At 42.0% G+C, this 18433-nt stretch overlaps 1 protein-coding gene across 7 annotated transcripts in view; it reads left to right on the forward strand.

Annotated features, from left to right (window-relative positions):
• ST8SIA5 (ST8 alpha-N-acetyl-neuraminide alpha-2,8-sialyltransferase 5) overlaps window positions 1-17494 on the forward strand; it is a 77987-nt gene extending 60493 nt beyond the window's left edge. For all 7 annotated transcript variants that reach the window (XM_065046894.1, XM_065046893.1, XM_013372000.3 and 4 more), the window contains 4 exons: window positions 2786-2930; window positions 5947-6059; window positions 9316-9408; window positions 10053-17494. In XM_065046894.1, the coding sequence (XP_064902966.1) occupies window positions 2786-2930; window positions 5947-6059; window positions 9316-9408; window positions 10053-10521 (820 nt within the window). In that variant the 3' untranslated portion in view covers window positions 10522-17494. The remainder of the gene's footprint in view (window positions 1-2785; window positions 2931-5946; window positions 6060-9315; window positions 9409-10052) is intronic.
• The last annotated feature ends 939 nt before the right edge of the window (window positions 17495-18433 follow it).

The following is an 18433-nucleotide window of genomic DNA, read 5'->3' on the forward strand; positions in this document are numbered from 1 at the left end:
TCATGATCCTGTGTCATCTGTGTCAAGTATATACCAGTAACTGGACATCACTGAAATATTTGCATACAGTATCACAGTATGTTTGGGATTGGAAGAGACCTCAAAAGATCATCTAGTCCAATCCCCCTGCTGGAGCAGGAACGCCCAGGTGAGGTCGCACAGGAAGGTGTCCAGGCGGGTTTTGAATGTCTCCAGCGAAGGAGACTCCACAACCTCCCTGGGCAGCCTGGGCCAGGCTCTGCCACCCTTACTGAGAAGAAGTTTTTTCTCAAATTTAAGTGGAACCTCTTGTGTTCCAGCTTGATCCCATTACCCCTTGTCCTATCATTGTTTGCCACCGAGAAGAGCCTGGCTCCATCCTCATGGCACTCACCCTTTTTATATTTATAAACATGAATAAGATCCCCCCTTAGTCTCCTCTTCTCCAAACTAAAGAGACCCAGCTTCCTCAGCCTTTCTTCATAAGGGAGGTGCTCCACTCCCTTAATCATCTTTGTTGCCCTACGCTGGACCCTCTCCAGCAGTTCCCTGTCCTTCTGGAACTGAGGGGCCCAGAACTGGACACAATATTCCAGATGTGGTCTCACCAGGGTGGAGTAGAGGGGAAGGAGGACCTCTCTCGATCTACTAACCACCCCCCTTGTAATACACCCCAGGATGCCATTGACCTTCCTGGCCACAAGGGCACAGTGCTGGCTCATGTTCATCCTGTTGTCCACCAGGACCCCCAGGTCCATTTCCCCTACACTGCTCTCTAATATGTAATTTCCCAACCTGGGGTTGTTCCTGCCCAGATGCAGGACTCTACACTTTCCCTTGTTAAATTTCATTAGGTTATTCCCCGCCCAACTCTCCAGCCTGTCCAGGTCCCGCTGGATGGCAGCACAGCCTTCTGGCGTGTCAGCTACTCCTCCCAGCTTAGTGTCATCAGCAAACTTGCTGATAGTACACTCAATTCCCTCGTCCAAATCATTAATGAATATATTGAATAATATTGGCCCCAGTACTGACCCCTGAGGCACTCCACTAGATACTGGCCTCCAACTAGACTCCGCACCATTGACTACCACTCTCTGGCTTCTCTCCTTAAGCCAGTTTGCAACCCACCTCACTACTCTGTTGTCTAGACCACACCTCCTCAACTTAGCTGTGAGGATGCTGTGGGAGACTGTGTCAAAGGCTTTACTGAAGTCAAGGTAGACCACATCCACCGCTCTGCCATCATCTATCCACCTTGTTACATTCTCATAAAAGGCTATGAGGTTGGTCAAGCACGACTTACCCTTGGTAAAGCCATGCTGACTGCCCCTAATAACCCTCTTATCTTTGATGTGCCTTGAGATGGCACCACGGATAAGCTGTTCCATTACTTTCCCAGGGATAGAGGTGAGGCTGACCGGTCTATAATTACCCGGGTCCTCCTTCTTGCCCTTTTTGAAGACTGGAGTGACATTTGCTTTCCTCCAATCCTCGGGCACCTCTCCCGTTTCCCAAGACTTGGCAAAGATGATGGAGAGCGGTCCAGCAATGACTTCAGCCAGCTGCCTCAGCACCCACGGATGCATCCCATCTGGACCCATGGATTTATGGGTGTCCAGATTATTTAATTGCTCCCTAAATTTCTCCTTAATTCTGAATTTGCTTTCTGGTGCTTGTAAAGAAGCACATAGAGAAAACTGGCTTATTCTTCCAACTCATAATGAGGCCACATACCCCAGAGGCAAGGTATTTAATCTAGGTTATTTTAAGAGTCATTTGGCTTTGTCTTCATGTTTGTGCATTTGCCATGACATGTATTTTTCATCAAAAGTATAAGATGAATTAGCTGAGAAAGAAACTGGCTCTGGAGTAAGAGCAAGCTGAAGTAAAAGGACAAAGCATTCAAGGAAAGGTAGGAGCTAATAAATGGATGAATGTTTTCCTATTTAAATTTCATGTCAGAGCTGAATGGCTTTTCTCTCATGCCAAGAATCCCACTTTTGAGATTTTAAAAGAGTTTGTGTTTACATGGAATACCTGCCATTTTGCCACAACCACAAACAAATTCTTGGCTGTTTTTCTTGAGATTTTGGGGTTGTAGCCGTGACCAGTCTGCCTGGCACCCATCTGTTGGGACCACATCATCTTCCTGATGCACATGTGCAAAGTCAAAGGCAAAACTAAAGACCTTTAAAAGGTTTTGTTTGTTCGGTTGTTTTATTTTTGCAATCAAACTGTACTGTGCTCCACAACAGTCTGGTAAGTGGGGCAGCATCTTCCACACCCCCAGGTGAATACTTAACCCCTTCATTTCCTGCCCAGAGATGGGAAAATAAATTACAAAAAGTGGAGGACATCAAAAGCAGAGAGGGACTAATTCATCAGGTTGGTTTCCCCAGGATATTGGGGGCAGAAACTCGGCTTCAGGGTATGGAGAAGGGCAGAATTTGCACATATATTTCATGCAGCCTGGAAGACATGGGTACAGGGATCTATTTTATTTTATTATTTTATATTTTATATTTTATTTTATTTTATTTTATTTTATTTTATTTTATTTTATTTTATTTTATTTTATTTTATTTTATTTTATTTTATTTTATTTTATTTTATTTTATTTTATTTTATTTTATTTTTACCACAAGTTCCTCAATTGAGAAAAATGTCACTGAACCTGAAATACCCCTCCCAAAGCTAATAAAAATTTCTTTCTGCTGAAAAATGCCTTGTTAGGAGTAATAGTGATTGCAAATCCTAAAACATACTGTCAGCTCCTCAATCTCATTTCTCTTTTTTCATTTTACAGGTCTACTTTGTCGAGGTGTTGCAATGCCCCTGCCTTTCTCTTCACCACCCAGAAAAACACGCCCTTGGGAACTAAACTGAAGTATGAAGTGGATACTAGCGGAATCTTCCATATCAACCAAGAAATCTTCAAAATGTTTCCAAAGGTGCCTCTGCCCATTGCAGAATCAACCTTGTTCTACTTGCTGCATTAGATGCTATTGTAAAACCGAGCATTTAATGTTGGCTCTTTGACATTTCTACAAACTTCGTTGCTTGTACTTTGAAAATGTTGATTTTTTGATAAGATATTTTGACTGATTTTCCTGTTTTCTAGAGGCCATCTGCTCTAGTATGCAATATATATATATATCTTCCTGCAGAATATTACTGACCTAGCAGCCAAGTGGCCAAAGAAATAACTAGAATTTTGGATAAAAGAAGTACTAACTGATCAGAACTTTTTAAAAGTTGACCACTGACACACAATAAATTCAACGTTTGTGGTAGGTCTCCTTCTTTAGGGGCATGATAATTTTATAATTCATATTCACAATGACTATTTTTATACTTGTTTCTGTTTGCAGCTTATCTGCGAGCAGGCTGCACATTTTTGAAATATATTAATTATAATGATAATTCCAAACCCTTTCAGCAGATAATCCTTGACCTAAGGGTCATTCAGTGTTATAACCAGTGGGCAATTCCCTTTGCACATATTGACTACTGTGCAGAAGTGAGCTTATCTGAGTACTGATTTATCATGGGGCACACCCCGTGAATTTTAAAGGGCATATTTGGGCAGGATAACTAAAATTTATCGCTTTCAGAAAGTCAGAAACTTATTCGAGTGAAGTACTTAGATTTGTGTCATTAATGTAATCCTTCAGGGTCTAACCACTTTTAGTTCATTTGCTTTTGGAACACTGCTAAGAGGTAGGGTGGTGCTGTTATCTAAAAGTGCACAGGAGGAACGGGGGCAGAGCAGGGAAAAGGCTCAGACCTGGGAAGTCACTTTGGCATCTGGAGATGTGCGAAGAATGGGTACATCTAAATCCAGGAGTATTATCCTGAAAAACCTTCCTGATTGCAGAGATAAGTGCATGGGGGACTAGACACGTATGCTTCTCACAGAATCACAGGCTGGTTGGGGTTGGAAGGGACCTCTGGAGATCATCCAGTCCAACCCACCTGCTCAAGCAGGGTCACCAGAGCAGATCACACAGCATCGTGTCCAGGCAGGTTTGAATATCTCCAGAGAAGAAGACTCCACAACCTCTCTGGGCAGCCTGGTCCAGGCTCTGGCACCTCAAAGGAAAGAAGTTTCTCCTCATGTTCAGATGGAACCTCCTGTGTTTCAGTCTGTGCCCATTGCCCCTCACCCTGTCATTGGGCACCACTGAACAGAGTCTGGTCCATCCTCTTGACACCCACCCTGCAGATATTTATAAATATTGATAAGATCCCTCTCAGCTCCTCTTCTCCAGCTGAACAGCCCCAGCTCTCTCAGTCTCTTCTCATCAGAAAGATGCTCCAGACCCCTCAGCATCTTTGTGTCCCTCCAGTAATTCCTTGTCCTTCTTACACTGGGGAGCCCAGAACTGGACACAGAACTGCAGATGTGGCCTCACCAGGTCAGAGCAGAGGGGAAGGAACATCCTCCCTCCACCTGCTGGTCACACTTTTCCTAATGCACCCCAGGATCATTTGCCTTCTTGGCCACAAGGGCACGTTGTTGGCTGATGGTCACCCTGTTGTCCACACAACTCCCAGGTCCTTCTCTGCAGAGCTGCTTTCCAGCAGGTCAACGCCAACCTGTACTGATGCCTGGGGTTGTTCCTCCCCAGGTGCAGGACCCTACACTTGCTGTTGTTGAAATTCGTCAACGAATTGAATTTTGCTAGCAGTGTCCTATTGGTGTTATCCTGTTTAACCAGGTGTGCTCTGAGGATGTTTTTCAGGCTCTGTCCCCCTCCAAAGTGCCTTTGGGATTCTCTGAGTAGCCCTTATGTGGCCAATGCCACCATCTGCCCAGAAGCAGGGCTGCAGCATGGCAAGTGTAGGAGATAGTGGGCTCAGAGCATGGGAGCAAGACATAAGAGCAAGAGCCTTGTGCTGAGCACAGAGACCTGGCTTCTGATCTCCCTGAAAGGGAGTTCTGAGGTGTTTTTTGTTAGGAAATTGCCGGATAAAACACAGACAACTCTGTATTACTTCTTTCTTAGCTGCTGCTTTTCTCAAACAGGTGTAATTGCTTCCTCTTTTGCCTCATGGCTTATGAATGCCATGGAAAGATCCTGGGAATAATCACCTAGAAATGTCAGGCCACTAATCGCATCTCTCTGTAATTCGTGGTATGAAGTCCTCGATAAAATATGTATGTACCGAAATGAGCACTCTCATGCTTATATAAGCACACCTCTACATATTCATAAGGTGTAGCGCGGCTCAGTTCTGCGTCACAACCCTCTCACCCTCACAGCCCAGTTCTGTTCTCAGAGACGTGATTTTCGCTCTCTGGCTTTGGCAGCAGCTGCTTGTCTGCATATGAAGGCGGAATTTCGGCCAAAGATCACAGAAAGATGTGCCCTACACACATCCAGAAAGGTGCCTGATCAAACACTCTAGCAGTACAAGGGCTAATTAATAATCACAAGTACTTGAGTACAATTAGTAGTAGCAAGCACCAACATTTGGGCTAGGTTCTGATAAATAGGTGTAATGTGCTTTATGATTCTGAGAGAGTTCCTGGGCTTTAGTAGCTGCTCTGGAACTGTGTTCAGACATCTCAAAAGCAGGATATCAGAGCCTGAGGAGTGAGCAGCTCAAAAGACAATGCCTAGAATATGCTAATTTTACAGTTCATGCCCTCATGTGGCAATCAGAAAGGAAAGCAAGTTTCTAAAATGACTTCTTTCATTATTAAGTCCAGAGAAAAAGAGGGTAATGCTTTTCTCTCTGAGTTAGTTGTCCATAACATCTCCAACTGCACGGAAAACAATCCTATGCGTTTATATATGCCATGGGAATACTGAGGGCCAGAACATGTGTCAAGTTCTTATGATTAGTGCATCTTCAGTAAGATGCAGCTGTACAAAGGAATAAAAAGAGAAAAAGTAAAAAAGAGACTTGTTGCCTCCATGTTTTGGGATAATTAACTGTTTTCTTGCTGTGATGTTGCAGGATATGCCGTACCACCGCTCCCAGTTTAAGAAATGTGCGGTGGTTGGGAACGGAGGAATTCTGAAGAACAGCAGATGTGGTCGGGAGATTGACAGCGCAGACTTCGTGTTTCGGTAATCGCCACAGTGCCGTTTCTCCTTTTGCCTGTTTTAATGACAACTGAAGGATTGCAAAACTGTTCTCTCTCACATGGAAACACGGGACTTGCCGCACTGGTCATCTCAAGCCCGTTCCTTGCACAAAAAGCAGTATTTCAAAAAACGTGAATGTGGCGGCGATTTTCTGGGTCAGTCCTGAACCAGAGGTCGAACCTTTATTACACGACAAGCAGCTTGACCAAATATTAATGCCAATAGTTTCCCATTGTGCAGCTCACATGCCTTGGAAGGGTGTTTCTGAAGTGGTGCAAAACTCAGTTTCTGGATAATGTGAGTTACAGTCGCCAGCACTGTAGACTCCAGGGTGTGCAGAGACACCCAAATTACTTTGAAGGTTGGGTGTCCTCATATTTTGCTCCCCACAATATGTGGAGTTGCCCAGGTTTTGCATAGACTGGGACGTTCCACAACTTGCATCCCTGAATAACTGAATTTAGCAGCACTTTTACCATCCTTAATATATATGGGAAAGATTTTTTTATTATTCATATGCATGACTAATCCTTTTCTAAATCCTGCTAAGCTCTGTTCCTGGGTCATGGCATATGACAGCTAGCTCAGAGGTGCATGGCCTGTTCTGTAGAAAAGAAAAGCCTTTTTTACTTCTGTTGGCCTATTTTCTGATCTTGGTTATGTTGCTGTGAATTTACAAGTCTGCTTAAATCAATTAATTTCTCTGATTTCATAACAGCAAAAATTAGATCAGATTTTGGCTCATTGAATTCTTAATTTAATTTGGCATCAAATGATAAATAACATTTTGTTGGTCCTATCTTCACTATCCATTATTTTCAGATCCTTAGTGTCTGACTCTTGTGCCCACTTTATTGAAAAATATTACCTTGTTTTAACCTGTGAAACAGTCCAGGCTTCACATAATTTGCTTCTTAAAAACCAAGTGTACCCTATATAGATTAAATAGTTATTGTAGATCCCCTTCTATTGTGCTGGACCACTGCTTTGAGTGTGGTTGAAATGAAAGGTACATTTTATGCATGGAGGTGACAAACTGATCAGTGGAAGTGGAAATATGGGCAGCAAATGTCATCATTTATGTTTGAGAACTCTGAGTGGATGTCCCTTTTCACCAATTACTCTTATTTGAATGGTGCCACAAGCCATTCGAAAGGGTGGATCAGATCAATACAGGACTTAGAAACTGAGTTGCTTGGGATACCAGTAATTAATTAAAAAGACACTTAAATATAACTGAAACATGAATAAGTACATCAGTATTTGTGCAAAAAAACCACTACTGTGGTTCACCATCTCCGAAATTTGTGGGACCAGTATTACACACAAAGACCTGCTGGTTTTGAAGAGCTTAAGGTCTGCTGACATCAAGTTTAAAACAAATCTTGTGTTTAAGGTCAGGTCTGAACACATGCACTTTACAGTCTGACACCAGTTCACCAAACTGTCAGGGATCACCCTCTTGGTCCTGAACACAAAAATTATTCAAAATACTTCAAAAACTGCCTATGGAGCACTGGTAACATTCAGTGATACCTTCACCTGGGAAAATCTTACGTTGTCAGGAAGCTTGTGGCCAGCTGCATGAAACCAAGTGTTTTCTAATGAAATAAATTCTGATAACAATTAATTATGGTACAACAGGACGTATAAAATATCTACACATAAATTGCATTTACTAGTTGTTATTGTCTATCTCCATCTACTGGCCACAGTGCAGATCTGTGATGAAACATGGGGTGCATTTAGAAATGGGACTACTCTCTTTGCAGGCATAAAATTTTACTGTGACAAAGCACAATTTATGCAAATTATGTCATTTTATTATCACTTCCAATAAATTCAGCCTTTCATAGTCTTGGTGGAGTTTACTGTTTAAGAAAAATATCAAAGCTGGATATTTGAAAACCTTTTTCAAATATAATCCAGTGCTCAGTGCTACGGGGAACCAAGGATGCCAGAAGACTTCAGAAGGACATTGCATGACCTAGGAGACAAAAGTGCTGGAAATAATACTGCCTATGAGAAGGACAAGGTGGTTAAAAAAAGTTCTCTGACCTGATAAAGAGGGACTCTTGAGGAGGTTGATATGAACCTCCTGAGTCTGAGAAAGGACTTTGAAGGATTTTCATGTGTTCCTCTGCTTCCCACTCACCCTCTCCCTGTCACTGAGAAATTGTGATGGCAGCAGAACTGCATGTGGTATTGTGAAAACACTGAGCATCTCTTACCCTAAATAAATTTGTGGTTTTCTCCTGTTTAGCCCTGATCTTCAGATGTTTGGGAATTAGGCACAGCAGTATTTTTTGAGATGTGGGCATCTCAACAGCGATGGCTTTTATTGTGGCTTGTAGATCACTTCAAAAAGTGTTTTAAATGCCAGCAGATACCTAATGCTAGTTTAAACTGAGTGTAAGACTAATCGCAAAGCCACTTATCTTGCCTCTAATAACACATGCTGGAGCTTTTTTTAAGCTGTGTTTTCTATTGGAAGTGAAGCTTGTGTGATCGCTTGTGTGCCTGTGTGTGTAACTTCAGCGTCTCTTGAGGGACGCTCCAGATTTTTTGGGATGGTAAATCTAGGTCAAGGCCAAGGTGAATGGAGACTTGGCAAAGTCAAGGTTTGCAAATCTTCACAGGTTTGCTTCTAATAGCTTTGATATCCTCTGGTGCAGCTGTAGAGTCAGAATCGCTGCTCTTACACTGCACTGGGAGATACTTATAAAGGGAAGCAGATAGTTCTGGATTAATTAGGACTGTACTGGTTTCTCTCTTGTGGAACACTTGCCCTGAATTCTCTTGGGTATAAAATGAAGTACGTTAAAAGTTATGTTATAGATTATCTATTAATTATTTAATCCAGCTCAGCTGTTGCTGAGCAAGTAATTGGTTTTATATGTTGAGTGTCCTTGGGGCTTCATCCCATTCCTCATCCTAAACTGCCAGAGTAAATATCCGAACTGCTATTAAGGAAGCGAAAGGAGTGAACATTGGCTACATCTGCAAAAAAGGTGCCAACCCTGACAAACTAAAGGTAGAAGAGGGGTCTTCATACAGCCCCTAAGAACTCCTTATTTTAATGCATAGTTTGGGCACCAGCATGTTTCATACAACTTGAAATTTTCAATCTGTTTCTAGATTTGTTGCTTGGAAGAAAAGCTTAAATCAATTCTGCTTTTTAGTCCTGAGAAGGTACAAAGAGTTGTTTAACTTTCTTACTAATTTCTTTCCTTTATAGATGCAATTTGCCTCCTATATCTGAGAAATACTTCACAGACGTTGGGGTAAAGACGGACGTCGTGACTGTCAATCCCAGTATAATTACTGAGAGGTCATTTTATTTTATTTTATTTTATTTGTATTTTCATCTCCTATTGCTTTTCCAAATCTATTTTTCACTAAATTCTGTTACAGAGATTTTTTTTTACCCCCTTATATTACTTTACACTGACACTATGAATCATACATTTCATTGGAACCATGGGGCTAGTTACTGCTTTCTAGGAGGGGGAATGTGTTTATTTTCTCAAACAACATAATATCATTTGCTTACATTGTGAATTTCTTTTAAATGTTACAGTTAGGCATTTTAGAAAGGCTTCTGCTCTGCTTTGGTATTTGCCACTTTTTTATACAGTTCTGCACTGCGCAGTGCACTATACAGCTCACTAAACCTTGGAAAAATGACATACTTCTCATAATAAAATGCAAAGTGAGACATGCTCAGAAATGTCTATGAAGTTTGTCTACTGTTAAATGAATGTACTTCCAAAAGAGAGGAGTGTATGTATTTTTTTATCCCCCGTGCTTTTGCCCTACATTTCATACTGATGCTTTAGCTACAAATCAAGATATATGTCCCTTGTTAGATGAAACGTCATTTCAATTATCTGTGTATCAGCAATGATTTAGTAAAAGCTCATGGGAGGCTTCTAGTCTGCTGATCTGACATCACCCTCATCCCTTTCCCTTTAGATTCCACAAGCTGGAAAAATGGAGAGAACCTTTCTACGACGTGCTCCAGGTCTACGAGAACGCTTCCGTTCTGCTGCCAGCTTTCTACAACACTCGCAACACGGATGTCTCGATTCGGGTCAAATACGTCCTGGATGATTTTGAGTCCCAGCAAGCTGTTTATTACTTTCACCCTCAGTATCTCATCAACGTTTCGCGATATTGGCTCGGCCAAGGGGTGCGGGCCAAGCGGGTCAGCACCGGGTTGATCCTGGTGACTGCTGCCCTGGAGCTCTGTGAAGAGGTCCATCTTTTTGGCTTCTGGGCGTTCCCCATGAACCCCTCAGGGATTTTTATAACTCACCACTACTACGACAACGTGAAACCTCGGCCCGGTTTCCACGCCATGCCATCAGAGATCTTCAACTTCCTCCACATGCACAGCAAGGGGATACTGCGGGTTCACACGGGAACCTGCAGCTGCTGTTGATGGGGAAAGTTCTTCCTCTGATGCAAAAGTGTAACAGAAACTCAATGCCTGTGTGTGACGTAGAAAGTTTTATCACACCCTGAGATTATGCAATAATTGTTTGATATAAATTTCCTCAAGGCATTGCATCCCATAGGATCCGGGACACCAGCATCTTTCCTGCTATCAGTTGGGTCCGTAACAGTGTAGGAGAAGCAAAACTCCTCTGTTCCAGGGTATACTCTGCCCTGGGAAGCAAGTCAGATAAGAAGCACATTTCTGATAGGTTTAGGGATAAACAGAGCACGTTAACATAGGTATCATTTCACTATGAAGAAAGCACCAAACTTTTGAGGAGAATCAGTGACAGAGAGTTTTAGCATAGACTGACTTTGTGTAGGTTTCTGAATCGAGTACCTTGGGGCATTGTCAGATTTTACCGAAAGCACTGTTCTCTGACATTGGGGTTTTTGAAAATACTCTTTAGCATTGTAGTTTTAAGAGGAAGTATATAACTTGAGGTCTTTGTTCTGTAATGTCACAAAGTATTGGTGAAAAATAGCAGATAGATGTGATAGGAATAAACAAGATCACTTTGTGAAATTTTTCATCGGGGATAGAAGAGAATGTTAAACTCCCGTTCACAGCAACAGGTAACTGTGTTGATCATAGTATGCAATTGTTTTAGAGCTTCTTTCTTCTTCCTTCCTGTGTCTTATACTTCTAGTCTCCTTTGCTGAACATGTATTTTGGGGTTTTTGGTTTTGTTTTTCTCATTGTCTGTAAAGCTTTCCTCCTGGCTAATACATGGGCAATCTGTGTAGCTCCTCCTACAGTGACCACTTCAGATTGGAGTCTTTATTGAAGAAATATACTCCTTCACACTTCTGCAAGATTTTCTTGGGCTGGATAGCGAGGAGATTATATAGTTCTATTTTCTGAGTTGATTTTTTTCATTCAGGTATCACAGCATTAAGACAGGAAAAAGCATTTCCTTGTTTATGTTTACGAAAGACTTTGTAAGAGTGTCTGAATGTAGACTCACTGTTGTGCAGGTCGAGGTAAATACTTTCAGGTATCTGTGGATAGTACTGGCAGGAAAATAAGTTAAATACAGTGAAGACACTTGTGGCTTGGATTATGATGTTTATTTCAAAATTAAGCATCTCAAGATGTCACTGTGGCTTTTTTGTATGTTGAGAATGTTGCTGGGACAATAAAAGGGCTGGTGTGTTCTTTAAAAAGTTACCAATGCAACTTCGTTGGTTACGCCAAGCTTAATTTTTCACCTGATACAGTGAAAATGGCAAAATCCCGATGCAGAAAAGATGCCATGTCTTGCTGGAGTTTATTTTGGCTGCTGAACCGTGGCTGCTGGTATATGAACTTTCACACTGGTGTCGCTGCACACACAGGAGGGTGAGGTTTGCTGTTTCAGCTGGGCTGGCATAGTCAAACAAACAGAGTGTACTGGTGTAAGTTCTTAGTCTGAAGCACTTGGGCTGTTGTCCAGCGCCTTGTCTTGTCTTGCTTAGATTACAAGATCTTTGCTCAATGATTTGGAGTTTAAAGTGCTAGTTCTACATGAAAGATACTTCTTTTTTTTTTTCTTTTTAGGTGGGAAGAGGGTTTAAATCTAGATCTAGACTTGGATTTTCATTTTGTGATGCATGAATGCACAAAACTTCTTTTAAAAGCCTCTGTGCTATGCTGAGAGCTGTGAAAGCTGCTCATGCTGCAGGTAAAATGCTCCAAAAAGAAGTGAAACACGATGGCCTCCATTTCCAAATTACCCCTGACCAGCAGCGACCTGCGTGGTACGTGATAACGTATTTCCTTAATGTTACACAAGACTCCAGAGGTTGGATCACTTTAAAAGCAACTTGTATCTTTCACAGAAGTGTCAGAACTTGGGAAATGCCAGCCAGGGGTAGGCAGGACCTGTGCTTAAGCTTTATATATTTGCATTGCGTGGTTTTGGTCTTAAATGGTGCCTTGCTGAGCACCACCTCGCATCGGCCACTGTGAAACACGCAGCATGCTGAGAATGAACTTGTAGATGAAATGGCTTCCTTGATTTAATATGCAAAAGAGATCTTTGTCTTCGCTGTGTTTTGTAAATATGTGTGCAAAGGGCTTTGATAATGAAGTGCTGTCATGAAAGTGCTACTTAGAGAGCGATGTGACCCCCTGGGTTGGCCGTCTTGCTGTGCATTAAGCTTTATGATAACAGGAATGACGCTGGAGCCGGTACCTAGAGTCCTTACTCCCTATTCTGCCTGAGTACAGGACTAGTAGTGACTTCAGTATTGTTTTGCTGCTGCTGCTTTGCTAAAGTTACCGCCTTTAGTAAGGGGTTTTTCTTTACTATGGTGATTGAAGCGAACAAAAGCAACTGAGAGGAGTCTGATATGTTGCGAAAGATACTTCAAAAAAGATGGGAAAGCACATGAGAAGCATCCGTATGTTGGAAAGAAATGTTGCAAATCCCTCTTTTTAGTCGCAAAAATCCTATTGGACTTTTTCGACAGACAAAAAGGATAAGCAGAACTGTAATTACAATTAAACTGTAATTACAGGGTCACAGACCTTTCCTTTGTTTGCTTCGTATAAATGAGCAATGTAAATTCACCTAGGCTATACTGTAATAAGTGCAGTTTTACTGTGTTTAGATTTTGATCAGTTGTAAATCTATAGCTACTATATTTTTTTATCGATTTTAAAGTGTGTGTGCAGGATACTTGCACGTATGCACCAAAGCCCCAGTCTTGCCATATTTATCTGAAAAGAGCATCCATTCAAGTGGATGGGTATTTTATTTGTGTAGGGACTGTGGAAACAGGCCCTGACGTGTCTGTGAAGGTGTACATAGGTGTATAGTTAGATATAAGGAGTGATCTGCAGACCAGAAAGATACTTATATATATATATATATATATATATATATATATATATATATAACACAGTCCTTGAGATGAAATGCATGTTGCAACGTGTTTACTTTGTGACTCATTTTTCGGGTGTTGCTCAAAAAATGATTGAAAAACTATGGCACTTGTCAGAAATACCATATGCAGAAGCTTTTAAGATTTATTTTTTGGACTTATTGCTGGAAAATCAGATTTCTGCTGCCGTACCGTGGTGTCCGTGGTGCCGAGTGGAGATGGCTGAGGATGAATCCAACCTGCTGCTCTGTTCTCCATTGGTAGCAAATAAATCTCCTGCCCAGGAGATTTTAGCTAGGTGGAGATCACTACCCGTGCAAAGTCAATGTGGGGTGGGTGAGCCAGCACTGACCAGCCTGAGCTTCTGTCTGTCCTGCTTTAATGGACAAAAAGAAGGGCTGTCACAGAAAGTAGGACCCTCCTTGTTTTCTGCCATCATTCTGTTGTCTACCAAGCATAAGAAAAAACTCTTTTGATATAAATTCTTCTGAGTTTTGAGCTGTTTTGTTTTCCCTTCTCCCACGTGGCCAAGCCTCCAAATGTCCAACTTTAACCTTCTTTGAACAATGAGGTACCTGAGTGATAAGAAGTGATGGTCAGTAAGCTGGGTGTTTGTTGCACACTGTTAGGGCGAGTAAAAGGTGCACAGAGTGTATCATGCAGAAAAGCCTGCAGGCCCCAGAGAAATCTCTTGATAAAAAAATCTGATCTGTGTGAGAAGAAACGCCGTCATCTGTCTGGTACCACATCCTGACCTCAGGCTGTAATCCCGGCTTGATGCTGAGGGTATGAAATCTGAGACAGGGAGAGAGAAAATTATAATGTGATGGTTTAATCACCAACGCCCCGTATTATTCAGGAGAATCCCTTAAGAAGTTCCTGACATCTGCACACTGGTGGTGCAAATTCAGTTGGAGAAACGCAGCTAGAACTGCTTCTACTTTATTGTCAGGTCATCAGAGGAGGCTTATGAATCTTTCAGAGCTTTCATCAAACGGAGAGCAGTATTTAGTCGAAATAGTTTAGCTGCTTGCTTTTGATTTGTGAAATCCAACTTTGCTGTTGGACTGGATGGATTAAAGGATGTTAGGGTCATTATAATATTTTAGCATATTTTCTGTGATGTCGACGGAGTTGTCAAAACCAGCTCATGAATTGCAAAGGGAGTTGCCGTGGCAGCTTCTCAGGGAGGAAACAACACAGTGAGTAGGTCCGTGGTCGCCTGGAAAGACGGTGTAAAGGGAATGTAGGAAATTGCAGCCAAATCTCTGGTCCAGAGATTTACTCCACTGCTGTGGAGTAAAGTGATGATGATGATGATGATGATAGGTGTTTGAGTTGAGAGAAGGGAACAGAGCTGCGGAAGGGGCTGGAGCACAAGTGTGATGGGAGCGGCTGAGGGACCTGGGGGGTTCAGCTGGAGAACAGGAGCTGAGGGGACACAGGGACACAAAGAAACGGCCTCAGGTTGCGCCAGGGGAGGTTGAGGTTGGATCTGGGGAACAATTTCTTCCCCAAAGGGCTGTGGAGCATTGGAACAGGCTGCCCAGGGCAGTGGTGGAGTCACCATCCCTGCAGGGTTTAAAAATACACACAGATGAGGTTCACAGGGACATGGGTTAGTGCTACGGTTGGGTTAATGGTTGAACTCAATGATCTTGAGGGCCTCTTCCAAACAAAATGAATCTGTGAAGCTTCACAGCTCGCGATGGCCAGGAGCAGCTCCCCCAGTCTCTGACAAAAGCTGCCCCCATGCAGACCTGACTGTTGACACAGGTGATGTTCCCTTGGGGTGGTCAGATGCAGTAAACGAAAAGAAATCAGCGCTAAGAACAGTCCTGTTTGTGGGGATTCGGTGAATCAGGAGAAACGTTGCTCCAACTTGGAAGGCAAAACCACTGGTGGTGACCGTGGGCAGACTGCCCGTGCTCAGCTCTACATGGCGGTAAGGAGCAATCTCTGGTTTGCATGTCAGGGAAACCAGGGTGGACAAAACACTGAGAGGTGGAGTGAGAGGGCATCTGTCCTTTTTAATCTTCTGAGGTCTGGTGGCTCATCAGCAAAGCTCTGATTATAGAGAGCACAAGCTTGGGTGGTGAAAATCTCTCTTTCCCCTGTCTTGCTTGTGTCTGAGCAAACTTTGGAGCTTTTATGTGTAAATGAAGAAGGAAACATAGCAAAATTCTGCAACCCCTAAGGACCAAATTCCCTGGGAAGTTAGAAAGTGAGCTGAGGTTTTAGGTACAAAAGAGCCAGTAATTATTCTTAGGGCCTTTTCCAAAACCCAGTGAAGTCTGTGGAAGTTTGTGTGTACTTCAGAGCAAGTCTCCAGAAATGGGCCCTTATCCCGGGCAGAAAGAGCAGCCACTTGATTTCAGATACAGTTTTTAATATATTGTAGGTACGGTGCAGTAGCAATATTGTGTTTTTTTGCGGTGTGTGTAAAGAACAAACTTATCTGGAAGCAGAAGTGCTGTGACTGTCACTCCCCCTTCCAGATTTCAGCACTTTTCATCCCTGCAAACTCATCTATGCAAAACATTTCATCACAGTAGTGTAAATTGCCATATCAAGTGACAAACAAACCCTTTTGTACAGAGCTGTGTGTACTTGAATCACATGCCTCTAGAAAATAGGTGTTTTTCTGCTTGCTTTAAAATACCAGGGTGGAATTAATTGTTGATATGAATGTGATTGAGGCAGGATTCAGTCCGTTCCCTTTGAAGCCAGCACAACATTCGCATCTGGCTTCAATAGGAAAAAAGCTTCATATGCAATGCTTGTAATCAAGCCACTAACCTGCATCTCCCAAAAAACCCTCCCAGACTATTATCTTTTTATGTCTTATTACCACTTTATGTCTTATTATCACCCTGTCTAATGTGAGTGAGGCTGCTGGGCATCCCTGTATTGCCTGTATAGTATTCAAAATCAACAAGCATTTGTACTTAAGTGCTTTTAGAAACAAACTTAAGGGAAATCCAAAAGTGTGCTAGGGATTAGGGAGCTTGAGTCCCAGGCAGTCGGCACCTCCAACGCTCCCCAAATCCCTGACCATCTAAGAAACATCAGAAATATGAGACTGAGCCATACTGGGAAAAGAAAGACAGGTCTGCTCGGTGCTTTAAGGGTTGAAGGCTGTAAATATATTACTAACATGTCTGACTTTCCCATAAGTGTTCTTGGTGTTTGGGTAAGTTGATGTGCATTTTTAACTGTATTAATCACTATAAAATGTGTTAGCGTGTAAAATGGTGACAAATTAAGCCAGCGAAATCAGATGCTGTGTTGGCTAGTTCTGGAAATGTCTGTTCTACCAGAAATCAACTGGTGGACCAAGACACTGAAGTATCGCCAGTGCTCTGTATGGCTTGTGAAGACTCTGGTTATTACTTGTTTTAACAGAATTTAATTAATCCCTATTTGTTAACCTTGTGTTGGCCAAGTGTTACCCACTTATGTGTGACACTAGAGCCTGTCCCCTTAAAGACAAAGAAAACTGTTTGTACCCACTCTACCTGGGACAGGACATGGTGATTTTTGCTTAATTTCGGGGTCCTCCTTGTTCTCAAACCTCTGTGTTCATCCCACGTAAATTGTATTGAACAGCTGCCTCCTGGTTGACTATGTTCCCTGTTTTCACTTGGAAAACGAATGCTTAATTTGGAAATACCAGAGGAAAACTGTGTGTCTTCACTCTACGGGAGCTTGGGCTATTGCAAAATTAAATTAGCTTCATGTTTATTATTTCTATCAGGCAGTGATGGTGGGGATGGAGAAGTCCAAGCGGAGTCATAGTAGTTTCATGCTGATGTTAATGCCTCGTGTCCATTGACTCACCTTTCTTTTTCGCAACCTTCCACCCTGTAATTTCTGCTTATTGTTTCTGTAGCTGTATTATGGTTGTAATAGAAAGCCTATCAATTGATGTAAGCCATAACTAAACCAGTTATCAGGGTATATTAATTTCTTTTGTCTGTGTCACTGTGTTCGAAAGATGATTTAATTCTATTGAATAAACCACTTTAACAGTTTTATGGGAAAGACCATCTTTGGGCCACTTTTTGTGCCTTCAAACTAATTTTGTGTCTCTGAACAGAGAAAACTGGAAGCTGGGCTGATAGAAATTAGTTTGTATAACTAGAGAATACCACTCTAGAATTATATTATGATATAATATCATATACAGGTATATACAAGTATAGGTAGGGCTGTATGATGATATAAATGAGTATTTGGTATTTTGATCACTGGATGTTCAATGTTACATTCTGGTTCATAGCCTATAATATATATGGACACAGTAAGGTAATTTTTTCCTAGAAGTAGCAATCTGCACACAAACAAGTTTGAAAAGCCTCTGCAGTCCCTGGGTTTTGCCCGCTTAGGCCTTCCTTACAGCTCTGTCCTTTACTGTCCTCACCCTTTACATAAACTCCTCTTACCTAGGTCAGGTCTATCTTACATGGCGGCAGTCTTAAAGCTTAACACTTCTATCAATATTCTCAGTACAAGGAGAATTAAAACGTAAATGTCAAAATATTTGTGGGAATACAGAATAGCAGATGAAGCAACCATATTTTTTTTCTTTTGAAACTGGGTATTTCCTGTGGCATTCTGTTGTTCTGAGATTATAAACTGAAACAGGAGTAGGCAATGGAAATAATATGATCTTGATACTTACACTGGTATAAGGAAAATGTAAATGAATTGAAGATGCAGGGATATGGCGAGTGCTGGAAGAATCAGTTCTCATTCTTGCTGGCATTAAAACTGATGGATGTGCTTCCTTCCCCCAGCTGCCTGCGATTATTGTTAGTGATTATTCAATCAGGAAGAGGAAACACGTGGAGAGGGCAAAATGAATAGCCAAATTGACACAGGATGATATAATTGCTGTCTATCACCCTGCAAATTGCTCAGCTAAGTAAGCAATCAGAGAAGGGTTCATTTCCTAAAGACTGCAGCATCCACAGTTTTCTGTAGCG

This window comes from Columba livia, chromosome Z (assembly GCF_036013475.1).
Source record: "Columba livia isolate bColLiv1 breed racing homer chromosome Z, bColLiv1.pat.W.v2, whole genome shotgun sequence".
In the NCBI taxonomy this organism is placed as follows: Eukaryota; Metazoa; Chordata; class Aves; order Columbiformes; family Columbidae; genus Columba; species Columba livia.